We start from the raw sequence: 15,923 nt of genomic DNA, 5'->3' as shown, positions 1-15,923 counted from the left end.
GGGGGAGCTCCCCAACCCCCTGATCGCCCTGCGGCTCTGTGTGTGACAGGGTGCAGCGCCTCAACCCCCTGATCGGCCCTGCTCTGTGTGTGACAGGGTGTGGTGCCCCAACCCCCTGAATTGGCCCTGCTCTGTGTGTGACAGGGGGCAGCGCCCCAACACCCTGATCGGCCCTGCTCTGTGTGTGATGGGGTAGAGCCATAACCTCCCCATCGGCCCTGCCCTGAGTGTGACAGTGGCGGCGCCCCAACCCCCTGATTAGCCCTGCTCTGTGGGTGATAGAGGGCGGAGCCCCAACCCCCTGATCCGCCCTGCCCTGAGTTTGACAGGGGCGGTGCCCCAACTCCCCTATCGGCCCTACTCTGTGAGTGACAGGGGGGAGCTCCCCAACCCCCTGATTGACCCTGCTCTGTGCGTGACAGGGTACAGAGCCCCAACCCCCCTGATGGGCCCTGCTCTGTGCGTGACAATGGGTGGCGCCACGAACTTCCCATCGACCCTGCCTTGATTGTGACAGGGGGCAGTGCCCCAACCCCCCAATCGGCCCTACCCTGAGCGTGACTGAGGGTGGCATCGCAACCTCCCAATCTGCCCTGCTCTGTGCATGACAGGGGAAGGCGCCCCAACTCCCCAATTGGCCCTGCTCTGAGCCCGACCAGGGGCTGCACCTAGGGTTTGGGCCTGCCCTCTGCCACCCGGGAGCGGGCCTAAGCCAGCAGGTCGTTATCTCCCGAGGGGTCCCAGACTGCGAGAGGGCACAGGCCGGGCTGAGGGACCCCCCTCTCCCCCCCGAGTGTACAAATTTTTGTGCACCGGGCTTCTAGTAGTTAATAATAATACTGTATTGCATATTTGAAAGTTGCTAAGAGAGGAGATCTTAAAAGTTCTCATCAAAAGAAAACAAATGTTTTGTACTATGTAAGGTGATAGATATTAACTAGACTTATTATGGTGATCACTTTGCAATGTATACAAATATCAAATTGTGTTGTACACCTGAAACTAATGTTATATGTCAATTATATCTCAACATACATACATACATATACACATGCATAGATTTCAGAAAATATTAAGAGGAAAAAAAGGTAAAATCACAATCAATGCTAAACATTGAATGCGGGTCAACATGCAGCACAGGCTAAAGTGCTCTTGTCACCTACTCCTGGATTATAAAGCCAGGCAATTTCTGGTTTTATAATCCACTCTAAAACATATCATCTCTTCGCCCTGATAATCCACCAGAGTAAAAATTATAAATACTTTCACAATCTAGCTGGTTCATTTTGCTATATAAAGTCAGATTTAATTTATCAGAACCCTTCCAGCTATTATAGCCTTTCTCTTATTCTAATGTCTCCTACCATTTTATTTTCTTTTTCAGAAAAATCTATTTGGTCAATTATAATAACTCAATTAGAAGAGTAGTGGAGCCCTAACCGGTTTGGCTCAGTGGATAGAGCGCCAGCTTACGGACTCAGGTGTCCCGGGTTCGATTCCAGCCAAGGGCATGTACCTTGCTTGCGGGCACATACCCAGTAGGGAGTGTGCAGGAGGCGGCTGATCGATGTTTCTCTCTCATCGATGTTTCTGACTCTCTGTCCCTCTCCCTTCCTCTCTGTAAAAAATCAATGAAATATATTAAAAAAAAAAAAAGAAGAGTGGTGGAAACCTTCCACAGCCTACAGTGATGCACCATCTGACCAGCCTCAATTACCCAACAACTGGCCAGTGTCTAGCCACAATGAACACACTGTACCTAGTAAGAGAATAAAGAAATTAAAATACTAGCTGATAGTACATGAACTGTATATCAATAAAGCTGTAAAAAGAATACTAGCTGAACGTTCTGTACTGATTATAATGACAGAAAGCCACTTACACATAATAAATGAGTTGTTACCATCTAACTAGATGCTGAATACCACATACAAAGGGATCTGGGCACTCAGCAGAATCGAAGGTGTGAAAACTACATGCACTATGGGATAGCCACAGTGTCAGGTTTCAAGAAGGAAGTTGCTGCTTCTAATGCATAGATCTGTGTTAATTAATTAGTTTTAAGCGGTTGTGATGTGGCAGAATAGCAAAGTGGAAAGGTCTGGGCTGAGAGCTGGCTCTACCACTTGCTACTTGTGAGACGCCATGACTCTGAGCCTTGGTCCCTCATCTGTAAGAGGTCATGACAGCACCTGCCATCTGTAGCTGTTTTGAGCATTCAGTGAAAGGACTTTACTACAAAGTAAAATGCGCACATTACTACAGTTTATTAAATTGGGAACTCAAGTTTTATTTTCCATTTATGAAGGGGTATTTTTATTTCCATTTAGATTATCTTCTTTTTATATCCACTTACACTTTTCAGAAAAAATATTGTGTAATCTAACACTTATTTAAAAACAAAAAACCCTTAAAAAAAAAAAAAAGCCCTCCTCTCCTACTGGGTGTCTCTTCCTGCTGCTGCTTCTTCCCTTTGTGCCTGGAAAGAGGATGGAAACCTAGTTCTTTATTACTGGAGGCAATACTGTTGTAGGAAAGTTTACAATCATGAGGATTCAGCTAAGTGAGCACAGTGTGTACTTCAACGCAAACTACTCTATACTGTGAGACCCTGAGGTAGGTAAATGTATAGGCTCTTCCCTTAATTTCTAAATTTCCAAGCAGCTTTACTAAATTTAATATTTGTGAGTATGTCCCTTCTCCCCCTTGTGAAGAAATCAACTTCAAGATGGTAAGAAACACAAAGCAAAAATGTGATAATCACCTTTTCTTTGTCTTCCCTGGTTCTCATTCTTTCACCATAGACCAAAAACACATGCTGACCAGGATCATAGCAGCCAGGGGACTGGTCAACCAGCATCAACTGACACCAGCGGAAAAGGTCCCGGAGGTTGAATTCCCATGGTCCTCCTTTTTGCCCCCATTTCTTCTCAACAGTCACTTCATGATCAATCTAAAAAGAAAATACCTTTATTAAAAAACATGTCCCATTGCTAAGCACTGCATTAAGTACTATTCTCATAGTACAAATGCATACATAATCTGAAACAGAAATTAATAGGCTTGATTTTTTATATGTCTCCTTTTTCAATCCAAACTTCTAAATACAAGGAATAGCCTATAAGTATTAACACTGATATATACAACAAAACTGAACTACTGTAACCCTCAAATTAGTAGCTTCCCTTCCACTATAAACTTGTGATTTATATTAGAAAGACTGGTAATTTGATAGTGTCCCAGAAAATAATAGTTCAATTATAGCCAGGAAAATAAAGAATAATTAATACAAGTAGGTATTTACCTGATTGTTGAAAGCAACCATTTTCTTAACAATATTTTTGTCAATAGCTGGAAACAGAGTACTGGCAATGAACTCCATGTCAATTACTGTAAGGGGATCCACAAAGACCTATAAAATCCAAAAATAACATGGAGAGATGCTATAGTATCTCTTTACTAAACACCAAAAATGACTAACACTTGTGATGTGAAATTTTTATTTAACATCAGCTGTACACACACACACAGTTTTTTCTGTTCTAGAAACTTCTTGCATTTTTAGGATACAGAAGCATATAAAATCTTCCTAATAAAAGAGTAATATGCAGATTAACCATCACTCCCTCACTCGGTCACTAAGATGGCAGCAGCCACGGAGCTGGAGCGAGCAGGAGCCTTGGGTTGCCCCCGGCGATGGAGGAAGCCAAGCTTCCCACCTGCTCTGCCAGCCCTGAGCTCCGCTCAAGGTTACAAAGTTTCAATTATAGAAGATAAATAAATCCCAGATACCTGCTTCCAGCCAGCATGGCCTCCACTCAAGGAGGGGCTGGGAGCCTCGGGTGCCAGGGGCAACCCAGGCTTCAAGTGGGACCAAGACTACAAAGTTTCAATTATAGAAGCTAAACAAATCCCAGATACCTGCTTCCAGCCCGCGGGCGTGGTCAGCCTGAAAACAGCCCTCAGTCCCTCACCCAGCCTGGCCACACCCCCATGGGGTGAGGATCCCCACTGGGGGGGCTTGACCAACCTGAAAACAGCCATCAGCCCCTCACCCAGGCTGGCCAGGCACCCCAGCAGGACCCCCACCCTGATCCGGGACACCCTTCAGGGCAAATCAGCCGGCCCCCACCCATGCACCAGGCCTCTATCCTATATAATAAAAGGGTAATATGCAAATTGACCCTAACAGCAGAACTGGGAATGACTGGTCACTATGACACGCACTGACCACTAGGGGGCAGACGCTCAATCCAGGATATGCCCCCTGGTGGTCAGTGTGCTCCCACAGGTGGAGCTCTGCTCAGCCACAAGATAGGCTGGTGGCTGCCAGCACAGTGGTGGTGGCGGGAGTCTCTCCCGCCTCCTCAGCAGCACTGAGGATGTCTGACTGCAGCTTAGGCCTGCTCCCCACTGGCAAGTGGACACCCCCCTAGGGCTCCCGGGCTGCCAGAGGGATGTCCGACTGCCAACGTGGACATCCTCCGAGGGGTCCCAGATTGCGAGAGGGCACAGGCCAGCCTGAGGGAGACCCCCCCCCCCCCGTGCACAAATTTTTGTGCACCAGGCCTCTAGTTGAAATATAAAGCAACTTGGGTTTTTTTTTCTGTTAGCTCCATTCAACTAAAGAAAAAATGATATATGCAATTCATTTTTAAGTATATTTTTTAAAATTTCCTACCAAAATTCTGAATTTATATGAACATATAAATCTGTTCAGCTTTTAAATATCTGAAATTTTTCATAATAAGCTATTCTCAGAAGATACTTAGGAAATTCTTAATTTTCAAGGGACAGGGACATTAAATAAAGCTAACATCTACAGCCATTTCCAAACCTCTAGATTAGCCAAACTTTAAAAAACAGATGTTAAAATAATTGAGCATATGCTCTCCCTCTTTTGCTCTCTACTATCTCTGCAAATGTGAATAAAGGCAGTAAGAAAATATACCAAATATGAATTATAGTTGACTTTGGTATGGAGAATACTGGATTTTTAATTCTTCATGGTAGTTTTCTGTTCTGACTTTTCTTTAATTAAAACGCATTGTTTTCATTATAAAATTCTTGTAATGTCTTCATAGATCACGTAGACACTTGAAAAGGTTTACGCTGGCCTTAATCCTGAGAACAGTAATAGAATCCTACAGAAAGTGGTGACCTTACTCTCCTCCAACTGAAAATAAACCAGGTCCTCTCGGACATAAAACAAAGGGTTGACACCAGAAGAAAAGTGATAATGGAAAGCAGTTGCATTGATATTCATCATATAGACATGGACTTGAAAAACAAATCTTTAAACTAATTCTCCCTCATTCTCATAGAGGACATCCTAATAACTATATTTCAGCAAGCAGTCTTATCACTCCCAACACTCCACATGTGGTCTCTGTATAACAGGATATCTCACCTGAGTGAATCTGTTAAGGAAAGACCTAGGCAAGCCTTTCCTCCCGCCTCCTTGTCTAAAGGGATTTTGACAACCAAAAATCTTTGTCTTTTCATGCTGTACTTGAAAGCTCATTCCTAACTCAGGAATATAGATTTCTCCTCGGTGGTCAAAACAAGCATTGAGTCCTTCCAATACAGACTGAGAAGCCAGGTTGAGCTATTTGGAGAAGAAAATACACACATGTATTATATATGCAGTGTAAATATAACGAAAAGCAGAGGGATAATATGCATAAAAGATAGTGTTATTTTCAGTAAGAGGAAGCTCAAACAGTATTGGAAACACCCTATTTCTTAAACTGAGTGATGGATTAATGTGTATTCATCCTACTAGTCTTTCATATACATGTTGGATTTTATGTATATAAATTATCAATATTTAAGTAAACTAAATAAGTATTAAGGCTGAATTTTTTAAAAAGCAGTTAAAGTCTTCTGTAAATTTAAACTGTATCTATTATGTGCACCCATATTGACCTACTTCATAAATCATAGCTTACAAGAAAAACTTGCCAATACATAGACATATCTTTTTTGTACTCTGGGATTTTAAAAGATGAGGCAAGATAGCTCTCTACATACTTAGGTAAGTAAATATCTTTCCCAGCTCAAATACTGAATAATCTCCAAATGGGCCTAAAAATCATGATACAAACTACATAAAATGGATCTACATAGCTAACTTTCACTAACAGTTTTGTGAACAAGAATGAATACAAGGATTTTGTGCCACAAATGAACAGAGCTGAATGGAGGTCTTCAGATACTGAGTTCAGAGCTCAGGAATGGGGAGTATGAGTGGTTTCAGGTAACATGGAAAATTTCAATTGGAAAATGTGAATCAATAAAATTCAAATGGGCAAACACAAACTACATTACAATTTCAAATGTCATGTTTACACAAGCACAAACTCCTCTGTATATTTCCAACTGGTGCGGTTCTAAAAGATGTGAAGTATGATTGCAAGTCCAGTGCCTTGTGGTCCCTAGATGCATTTCCATCCAATTGGAATATGGTCAGAAGTCTTAAGCTTTAAAACTCGGCATTCTTTTTTCCTGGATAATGAATATTCTATCACACATCCATTTCCAAAAAATCTTTGGGGAAGGTGGGGGGGAGGCAGAAACAACTCTCTCCTTAGTATCTCTAGTAAGTAGGAAGCATCTCTGCAGAAAAGGAATGCTCAGCACACCCTCTGACCAAAGGGGTCTGAACTCAGGGAACCAGCTGGGCCTATGTCAGGTTTCATCTGTAGCACTTTCATCACTCTAATAATTTAAGCTCCACAACTACTTCTTAGCCTTTTCCTAAATTAGCATGAACACGGCACATCCCAAACTGATTTGACTCCTTTAGTCACAACCTTAGATTTTTTATTTCGGTGTATCACTTTTCCTTTCTCAAGTTGCCTGCCAGTCACTGAGATTCAGCAGTTAGCACAGGTCTCATAACATGCTGTTCTTCTGGTCATTAATTTATCCAATATACACATATAACACTGATTATCTTCTCACTATTTTTGTACGTGTGTTCTTAAGATAACTGTCCACAGTCTCTGTTGCACTGATGAAACATGAGGTCCTTGACACTGTAAAATACCCATAAAATACAAACAGCAAGCCTGCCAGAGACTACAAGAAAACACTAGTGAAGAGGCAGTTATTCTCTAGAGATCACCTTACAAAAGCAGGATAGCTTGTAGGTTATAAATAGAGAGGGGCTTCTATCTGTGCTTTCTGACAAGTGACTATTTTTATTCTTTAAAAGAAACCATGAAGGATTCTTTTCATTAGAGAATTTGTCTTTAATAGGCAAAAGCATGATCATCCACTGAGAAATGACCTAGAGCTATGAAAAGTCTGACTGCTCTTCACACTTGGTATCCCATCCTCGGCATGGTGGACCATCCCCTCACCTCATCCAACACAACCCAGTGGCCGGCTTTCAGAGCTGCCAGCAAGGGGCCATCACGCCAGGCAAACTCTCCTCCCTTGCCACCTTCAACAGGTAGATCTGCTCCAAACAGGTCTGTGATGTCCTTTGGGAAGAAAAGAAGTGAGAAAAAGCCAAAATTACATAAAAATTAGATCCCAAGACCTAAAATCTAAAATGATAAATACTTGTGCTTTGTGCCACTTTTCCTTCTTCCTCCCAAGACAGAACTAATTACTCCCAGCATTCTTTACCAGGATCCCAGACATGCCTCAAGAAACTTCTCATCACAATGCTCCAAGTATACATCAATTGGAGCTGGAGCTCCACATCAGTAGTTCTCAACTATGGCTATCGTTAGAAACTAGTTGGCAAACTTTAAAAAACACACACAAAAAAAACAAAATAAAAACTAACAACAATGCCCAGGCCCTGCTCTCAGACCCCATTCCAAGAGATTCTCACTTAATTTGTCATCTCTCTTACACATTTTCATAAGGTTGTTTAAAGATCATTTTATTTCTACTAACTTTTATTTTAGAAAGGACAAAAATAAAAAGAGGTTATCTATATATATAAAAGCCTAAGTGACTAGCCAATCAGCCAGCAGCTATGATGTGCAATGACCACCAGGGGACAGATGCTCAACGCACAGGCATGGAAACATAGAACAGACTGATGAATCTCAGAGGGAAGGGGGAGGGGGAAGGCGGGAAGAGATTAACCAAAGATCTTATATGCATACTAGAGGCCGGATGCACAGATTCGTGCACCAGTGGGGTCCCTCAGCCTGGCCTGCAGGGATCAGGCCGAAACCAGCTCTCCAACATCCCTCGCGGGGTCCTGGATTGTAAGAGAGCGCAGGCCAGGCCAAGGGACCCCACCAGTGCACGTGCACCGGGCCTCTAGTATTACAATAAATACATAAGTGGGAAATTCTCAAAAGAGTTAGAATAAAGCAGAGTGAACATTATTACATATGTCAGCTATTAATGAATTCAAAATAATTATTTTGGAAGGTCACATTGTTGTGGTCTTTCACAGCCATGAAGTATTTGGGATACTGAAAATGTCATCACTCTTCCTGATTAGGAGATTATAAGCAGATACAAACATTTCTCCCTATACTTGTCCTCATCAGCTGTAGGACTATTGAGCTTACCGTCTGCTCTGACAAGTTGATTCGAACAAGAGTGTTGCCCGAAGCCTTTGCTAATGCTCCAACCAAACTCGTCTTGCCCACACCAGGGGAGCCCTCCAGGAGAATGGGTTTGTTCAGTTTTGTAGCTCTTAAGAGCCTCTGGGCATTCATAGCTGTGGTGCCAGCACTGAGTGCATAGTCCGCAATGTTATTCCTGTGAAGGATAGGTCCTTAAGAGGAGGGGGAAAAATCCACATATTTAAGCTGGACATCACCAAATCATATACACACGTCAACCCAAGATTATGAGAATCCACCAAGTGGACTATCAGTAAGTGAGATGCCATCTGTGGTGAAAATGCTTAGCCCTATTTCAACATTTCCCCACTTTGGGGCCCATAAAATGCTATAGCAGAATAGGCAGAAGCATACGTTCCTTAATTGTGTCTACTGCACAAATATCTCCATCTCTTCTACCTATACATATAACTATCACATAGGAAAGCTGGACCTATCACAACCTATACCTGGAAATACTGCAGGTACTTGTACAATTTACCTTTATAAGTAGGTAGTTTTCTAAAAGTCAAGTGTAAACTAGAAATATAAGATAGGTGGTACCATATTAAACAATTTCATCCAAGGTATTTAGGCCACCAAGACAATTCAGGATGCATCACTTGCATTTTCCATTTAATCAATCATTTGTTCATCCATTCACTCAATCAACACATTTTCTGGATGCGTATGACTGACTGCTAGGCTGCATATCAGATGCCAGGGACAGTTAAGTGATACAAACCTGCCCTCAAGGATTTGCAAAACTATTTTTTTTTTAAGTGTTTCTATAGTTGGAATATATGGACTCAATTGTTACTATAGGAAAGCTCTTCTTTTGAGCACCAAATAATAAACAAATGCATTTTTACAAGACAATTTATTCATAGATTAAAACTATATTTTCCCCTACTTTTACATGCCAACTCACATGTTAACTACTCACAATTAAGGTTATGCCAAGTCAGATTTTAATTCAGATAACTAGTTCAAAAATCATGATTAGTATGATACAATAAAACAAAAAGTCATAGTAAAAGTCAAGTACCTATGATATATAAGAAGAGAATCTTCATTTATTTACAATCATCCTTACCTCTTGGTATAAAAAATGGATGAATTCCCCAACGATTATCTATCCCAGTGAATTCCTTGGCCTTGAGCCTGTCATAAATCTTTAATTCATTTTTCTGACATTCTGTAAGTCGGACTATCTTGGAAAGTTTCTTGATTAGGAATTTCAGACATTCTTTGCGAGCCAAGAGGGCTGTACCAAACCCAGAGGAAGTGACTCCTAAAAGACAGAAAATCAGTCCATCAAACAACAGCACAACACCAAGCTTCACAACCATTCAGCAGGAGCTCTAGGGCAGTTTCCTGGGGAAACAAAGCCCCTCGCTGAATTATAGCAGAAATACAACTGCTAACCTCTCCCCACAATTTACAGATCATCAATTCAGCAGCAACTTATTCAGTAAAGCGCTCCAGGCACTCCATGATAGATCAGCATGGAGATAAGAGTACTGGTCATTTTTGTTTATATCTCTAATCTTCATGGTTGAGAAGCAGAACCTAAATACTGAATTTTATTAAATTACAGTAAACTTAAAATAAAACAAACTGCCCTGGCTGGTTTGGCTCACTGGATAGAGCGTCGGCCTGCGGACTCAAGGGTGGCGGGTTTGATTCCAGGCAAGGGCATGTACCTTGGCTGCGGGCACATCCCCAGTGGGGGGTGTTCAGGAGGCAGCTGATCGATGCTTCTCTCTCATCGATGTTTCTGACTCTCTATCCCTCTCCCTTCCTCTCTGTAAAAAAATCAATAAAATGTATTTTTAAAAAAATAAAAATAAAACAAACTTTATGGATTCAGGCCCATTAGTTATAAATAACCATTCATGTTAACAATTATCCAGCCCTGACAGGTTTGGCTCAGTGGGTAGAGCATCTGCCAGCGGACTGAAGGGTCCCAGGTTCAATTCCGGTCAAAGGCATGTACCTTGGTTGCAGGCACATCCCCAGTAGGGAGTGTGCAGGAGGTAGCTGATCAGTGTTTCTCTCTCATCAGTGTTTCTAACACTCTATCCCTCTCCCTTCCTCTCTGTAAAAAATCAGTAAGATATAGATATTTTAAAAAAATTATCCAGTCCTTCAGGAGCAAGGGCATTTCCAACAGTCTTCTTTCTATTCAGAATCATCACTTCATGTTTACTAAGTCCTTTGCCTATAAGTAATGAGAAGTTTTTGGCATATCTTTTATACCAACCACATCTCAAAAAGAGTAGAAAGAAAAGGAAAGCCATTTTGTGCCTTGGAGTAAGGGCACACAAAAAAGCCATTTTGTTAGAGTAAGTGATTCTATAAAGTATCTGGGTAAGAGGTGTGGACTTGCTCTATTTCATCCTCCGCTTTACCCTAACCCCTTGTTCCACCAGCTAAAAGACAACATACCTGAACCTATTCCATCTATGTACACCAGACATGCAGCATGGACAAAAGTTGTCACAGTGGAGATGGTCTCTGGCCTTTTCAAAGCAGCTTCCTCCCCCATTGTGTTCATGAAGTTAACCCAGGACAGGATATCTCTGATACTGACCACACACCTTCGGCCAAATTCCTGGTGGGTCAGCCAGTCAATGAAATCCAGCATCACCTCAGCTATGTCAGCCCCTACAACACAAGGAAGCAAGTATTTACCACTTAGGAACACCCAAAACAGGGGACTTGCAATCTGGGGCCAACAGATGGCCTAACGGGACTCTATGATCCGTGGATTATCTACAAATCTCTGTGAATTCACATTAATGTTTCTTCTAAGGGGGGATTCCATAGCTATTATTGCATTCCAGAGGGGTCATAAATATAATTCTACACATACAAAAATGTCTTACAAAAATACATGGGTATTATAGTCTAGAAAGTTACACTCTGGAAACTCAAAGAAATATTCATTTGGTTCATATTCAGACACAATTTTGAAGTTAAGACACAAAGATCTTAGAAAAATATACAAATTTTACTATATTATAAAATGATTCCCTGAAATGGGAAATCCCACATTTTTAGAGCCTTTTAGTTCAGGCTTTTGGTTTTCTTAAATCAATGCAACAATCAGAATTCAGTAAATTACAAAATTCATACATTTTATTTCATTATCTAGGTATTTAAATGGCTATTCTACTTATAATTTCATGCTGTAAAATATTTGAAAATAAACTACTTAAGCAGTTATATATAGATGAAAGCAAAGCCAATTAAATTTAGTAGAACACTCTATATATAACTTATGAAATAAATAGTAAACATCTATCTAAAAAGTATAAATGCCATAGAATATTTTCTAAAAAAGAAAATATGATGAGGAGGAATTCACACTGCTATAATATAAACAGACTATTCAACAACATTCTTCAACATTCTTCAACACTGAGAAGTGGTTAGAAGAAAACTAATTGGTCAGAAAAAAAAAATACTAATTAAAAAAAAACCACAAATCTTTAAAAGGAACTTAAAAAGTCTAGGAACAATGAGTACTTGGATCCACATTTCAGAGTGAAATAAATTTGAGGTACATCAAGGACTTAATAAAAAATGGATAACTTTATTCATTGTTAGTGAAGAATTAAACCATGACTATTAAACAGAAAGAAGATCACCAGTGATAAAGTAGATGGGTTCATGTATTTTTTACAACAAATATTAAGAGGTAACATAATATAGAAACCTATGTGATAAATGTAATAAAGAATAGTATCCAAAAATACATAATGAATACTAACATATAAGATGATTAATATTTCTTTTAAAATATGCCAGACATATTTTAAATGTTCCATGTCGCTAATAATGAAAGAAAATGGAATTCTGGAATATCCATTAAATTAACAAGGATAAAATAATAGATTTAAAAATGAAAACTCCATGTTGGAAGGACTATGCCAAGCAGGCTAAGCTGCTGACAGCATTGGGAATACGAACATCTTTCTGGAGAAGCTGGCCATATTAATGGGATCTCTGAAGATCTTTATTTCCACTTTTAGAAATAACTCAAGGATACATGTATATATATATCATGGTGACAGACATTAACTATACTTATTGCGGTGATCATTTCACAATACATACAAATATAAAATTATTATGTTGTACCCCTGAAACTAATATGTTGTATGTCAATCGTATCCTAATAAAAATTTTTAAATATATATGTATCAAATCAATCTAGGCTCAATTAAAAAAGAACCCCCATGCTCTTCCTCCCTGGCTGCTTGGAGACTGGCCACCATCATGAACAACACAGTAATTATCTGGATCAGGAAGTTCCTGACCTACAGACTATTTCAGTGGAAACAGCCATTGACGTCCTTCACCCTTGGAAGGCAATAGTACCTAACACAGAAATTCAGGAAAAATTAGTCAAAATGTATGAGACCAAACCAGATGTCATCTTTGCATCTGAATTCAGAACATATTTTTATGGTGGCAAACCCATCCTGGCTTTGGCATGATTTGTGATTCCGCAAAGAAAAATGAACTCAAACATAAGACTTGCAAGACATGGCCTTGTTTAAGAAGAAAACCTCAAAACGCAGAGAAAGGAACACAAGAACAGAATGAACAAAGTCAGGGGGAGCAGAAAGGCCAGTGTTGGAGCTGGCAAAAAGGAGTAAAGGTTCTTCAGTGATGTTATCTGTGGTGATTGTGTAAATTTTTCATTAGAGGATTAATAAACTAAGAACTCTTAAAAAAAGGAACCACATAAACGTTTTGACTCTTACTGGATATCTTAAGAACTGTTAAATCTAGGTTTACACATGTGGGAGTTTTTTTTAATACTATTGTATTTTCCTTATGTTTGAAATTTTTTCATAAAATATTTTTTAATAATTACAAATTAGCTGGTGACAACTAAAGAAATGCGGTTTAAAATTCCATGAACATTTTATAGTCCTGGCCAGTGTTCCCAGTGGTTAGAGCACCAGACCACATAACAGAGGGGAATATACCTGGGTTGCAGGTTTGATCCCCGGTCCCAGTTGGGGCATGAGTGGGAGGCAACCAATCGATGTCTCTCTCTCATCGAAATTTCTCTCTCTCTCTCTCTCTCTCTCTTCCCCTTCCATTCCACTCTCTCTAAAAACCAATGGAAAAAAATATCCTTGGGTGAGGATTAACAACAGAAATAAAATTCTATGAACATTTTCTAAAGGTGAAAATGACTAAAATTTAAGTAAAATTTTCCTCATCTTTACAGGTGAAACAATAAGGTAGAATTTAACAACCCTGGTGAAGGAGGCAATGGGAAGAAGGGACAATCTAATAGATGGTAATAGGTTAGTATCATTTCCTTAGGTCTATTTTGTTCCAATTTCTCTAATTCCCCTTCTCCTTATAATACACCATATATACATACTGCTAATGTTCTATACCACATCTCTCACTTTGAACACACAGCCCCTCCATCCCATTACCACCACCACCTAAAAACTCTCACCTTTATGATCTATTCTGCCCAGAGACAATCCTGGACGAAGATTACTGCTGATTATCTCTTTTAAATCTTCACGGTTTGTGCTCTGAGGGCACCATATTTCTGTAAACCGGTTTCTTAAGGCAGGAGACAGCTGTAAGGAACACAAACTGCAATGTGAATGTAATACCTTTGAGAAAAGCTAGAAAATAAATCTTTTCAAAAAATATTAGCTGTTAGTCTGGCAAGTACCAGATGCTTCTTTTATTACCTCAACTACTAGTTGCAATTTACTGAAAACTTACTTTGTCCTGGCTCCTTCCATGTTATCTCATTAATCTCCACCACATTTTTCAATCCATCACTTTCTTGATAGAGATGGTACAGAGCTTCAAAGTCATGTAGAGTATAAGTGGTACAAATAGGACTTGAGCCCATCTGGACAACTCCCTATCCTGAACACCTTCCCCCAAGCAAAGACCATTCCTTTATTTTACCTGTAGTTAGATAACCAATGCTTTAGAGAAAATAATGCTATCTTCCCATAGGGAGAACTGTCTGAAGTAGAAAGAGATAGCTTCTATGTGACTCAGAGTACAATTATGAGGTATATATTTTACCTGCTGTGTAACAAACAATTGTTTAGTCCCTCCAGTCTTAGGGCCTCTACCCTGATTCCTCTTACCCTTTCCCTAGGTCAGTTAACCTCCATTCACAAAAGTTTGCCATGGCATATGCATGTAGTTCTCTGTTTATCATCACTTTCCTTTTACTTGACAATAAACTCCATCCACTGTGTAGTCTACCACAGCAGGACCAGGAGCACTCAATGAAGACCCAGAGTTGTCCGGGTAGCTCAGTTGGTTAGACCATCGTCCCGGTACGCCAAGGTTGCAGGTTCATCTCCAATCAGGGCACATACAAGAAGCAACCAATGAATGCATAAATAAGTGGAACAACAAATCAATGTTCTCTCTCTTTACCTCCCCTCCTCCATCTAAAATCAATCAATAAAAAGTAAATAAAAATAAAGACACAGGGAACACAGAGTGTTCCTCATCGTCAGCCTAGATAAGAAATGCCTCAGGTCTTCAGAATACTATCTCTTTGCTAGAAATGCAAAATAAAAGTTGGCAATCTTTGGCTAAGTAAAACTTAAGCTAACCGGACGGGCAAGTCACATACACAACCTTGAAATCGTCTCCTCTGTGCTATTTCCACTTGCCAAAGAATCAGGTTTTTTTAAACTCTGGTGCATTTTATTTCTTCTCTTCAGAACATTTCTTGAGGCCCAATGATGTAATCTTCCTTCTTATGGTACCGAGGAAAATTAGGCCCAAAATATCATGTCTGCATTACAAGTACCAACCAAGTTACCAAGAATACGAATTGCTTTCAACTCCTGGTTCTTCTCAGCATCCCTGACCTGCCACTGCACCACCATTTTCTTAACAGACCAGGACCCCACACAAAATGCATACTCCTCCACTGAGCTTTTTGAGCCTAAAATCCCAGGACTTGAGATGTTTAGATCCTAGCTGGATCCTAACACCCTCCTCCAAAGTGAAGAAACCATCTGCAGCCTTTTCTTTCTAACATTCTGAGGTGACCCACAGAACCCTTTGCAGTGGTTCTCAACCTTCCTAATGCCACGACCATTTAATACAGTTCCTCATGTTGTGGTGACCCCCAACCATAAAATTATTTTCGTTGCTACTTCATAACTGTAATTTTGATAGTGTTATGAATCGTAATGTAAATATCTGATATGCAGGATATATTTAAATTGTAACAAATTGAACATAATTAAAGCATAGTGATTAATCACAAAAACAATATGTAATTATATATGTGTTTTCCGATGGTCTTAG

The 15,923-nt window shown here is 40.0% G+C and overlaps 1 protein-coding gene across 7 annotated transcripts in view; it reads right to left on the bottom strand.

Annotated features, from left to right (window-relative positions):
* MDN1 (midasin AAA ATPase 1) overlaps positions 1-15,923 on the bottom strand; it is a 153,786-nt gene that overhangs the window by 76,187 nt on the left and 61,676 nt on the right. For all 7 annotated transcript variants that reach the window (XM_059700951.1, XM_059700950.1, XM_059700944.1 and 4 more), the window contains 8 exons: positions 14,077-14,206; positions 11,034-11,252; positions 9,679-9,876; positions 8,547-8,755; positions 7,368-7,490; positions 5,411-5,608; positions 3,305-3,412; positions 2,765-2,953 (listed from right to left, as the gene is read on the bottom strand). In XM_059700951.1, the coding sequence (XP_059556934.1) occupies positions 2,765-2,953; positions 3,305-3,412; positions 5,411-5,608; positions 7,368-7,490; positions 8,547-8,755; positions 9,679-9,876; positions 11,034-11,252; positions 14,077-14,206 (1,374 nt within the window). The remainder of the gene's footprint in view (positions 1-2,764; positions 2,954-3,304; positions 3,413-5,410; positions 5,609-7,367; positions 7,491-8,546; positions 8,756-9,678; positions 9,877-11,033; positions 11,253-14,076; positions 14,207-15,923) is intronic.

Source organism: Myotis daubentonii, chromosome 6 (assembly GCF_963259705.1).
Source record: "Myotis daubentonii chromosome 6, mMyoDau2.1, whole genome shotgun sequence".
Lineage (NCBI taxonomy): Eukaryota > Metazoa > Chordata > Mammalia > Chiroptera > Vespertilionidae > Myotis > Myotis daubentonii.
This window is presented reverse-complemented; position numbering and strand designations above follow the sequence as displayed.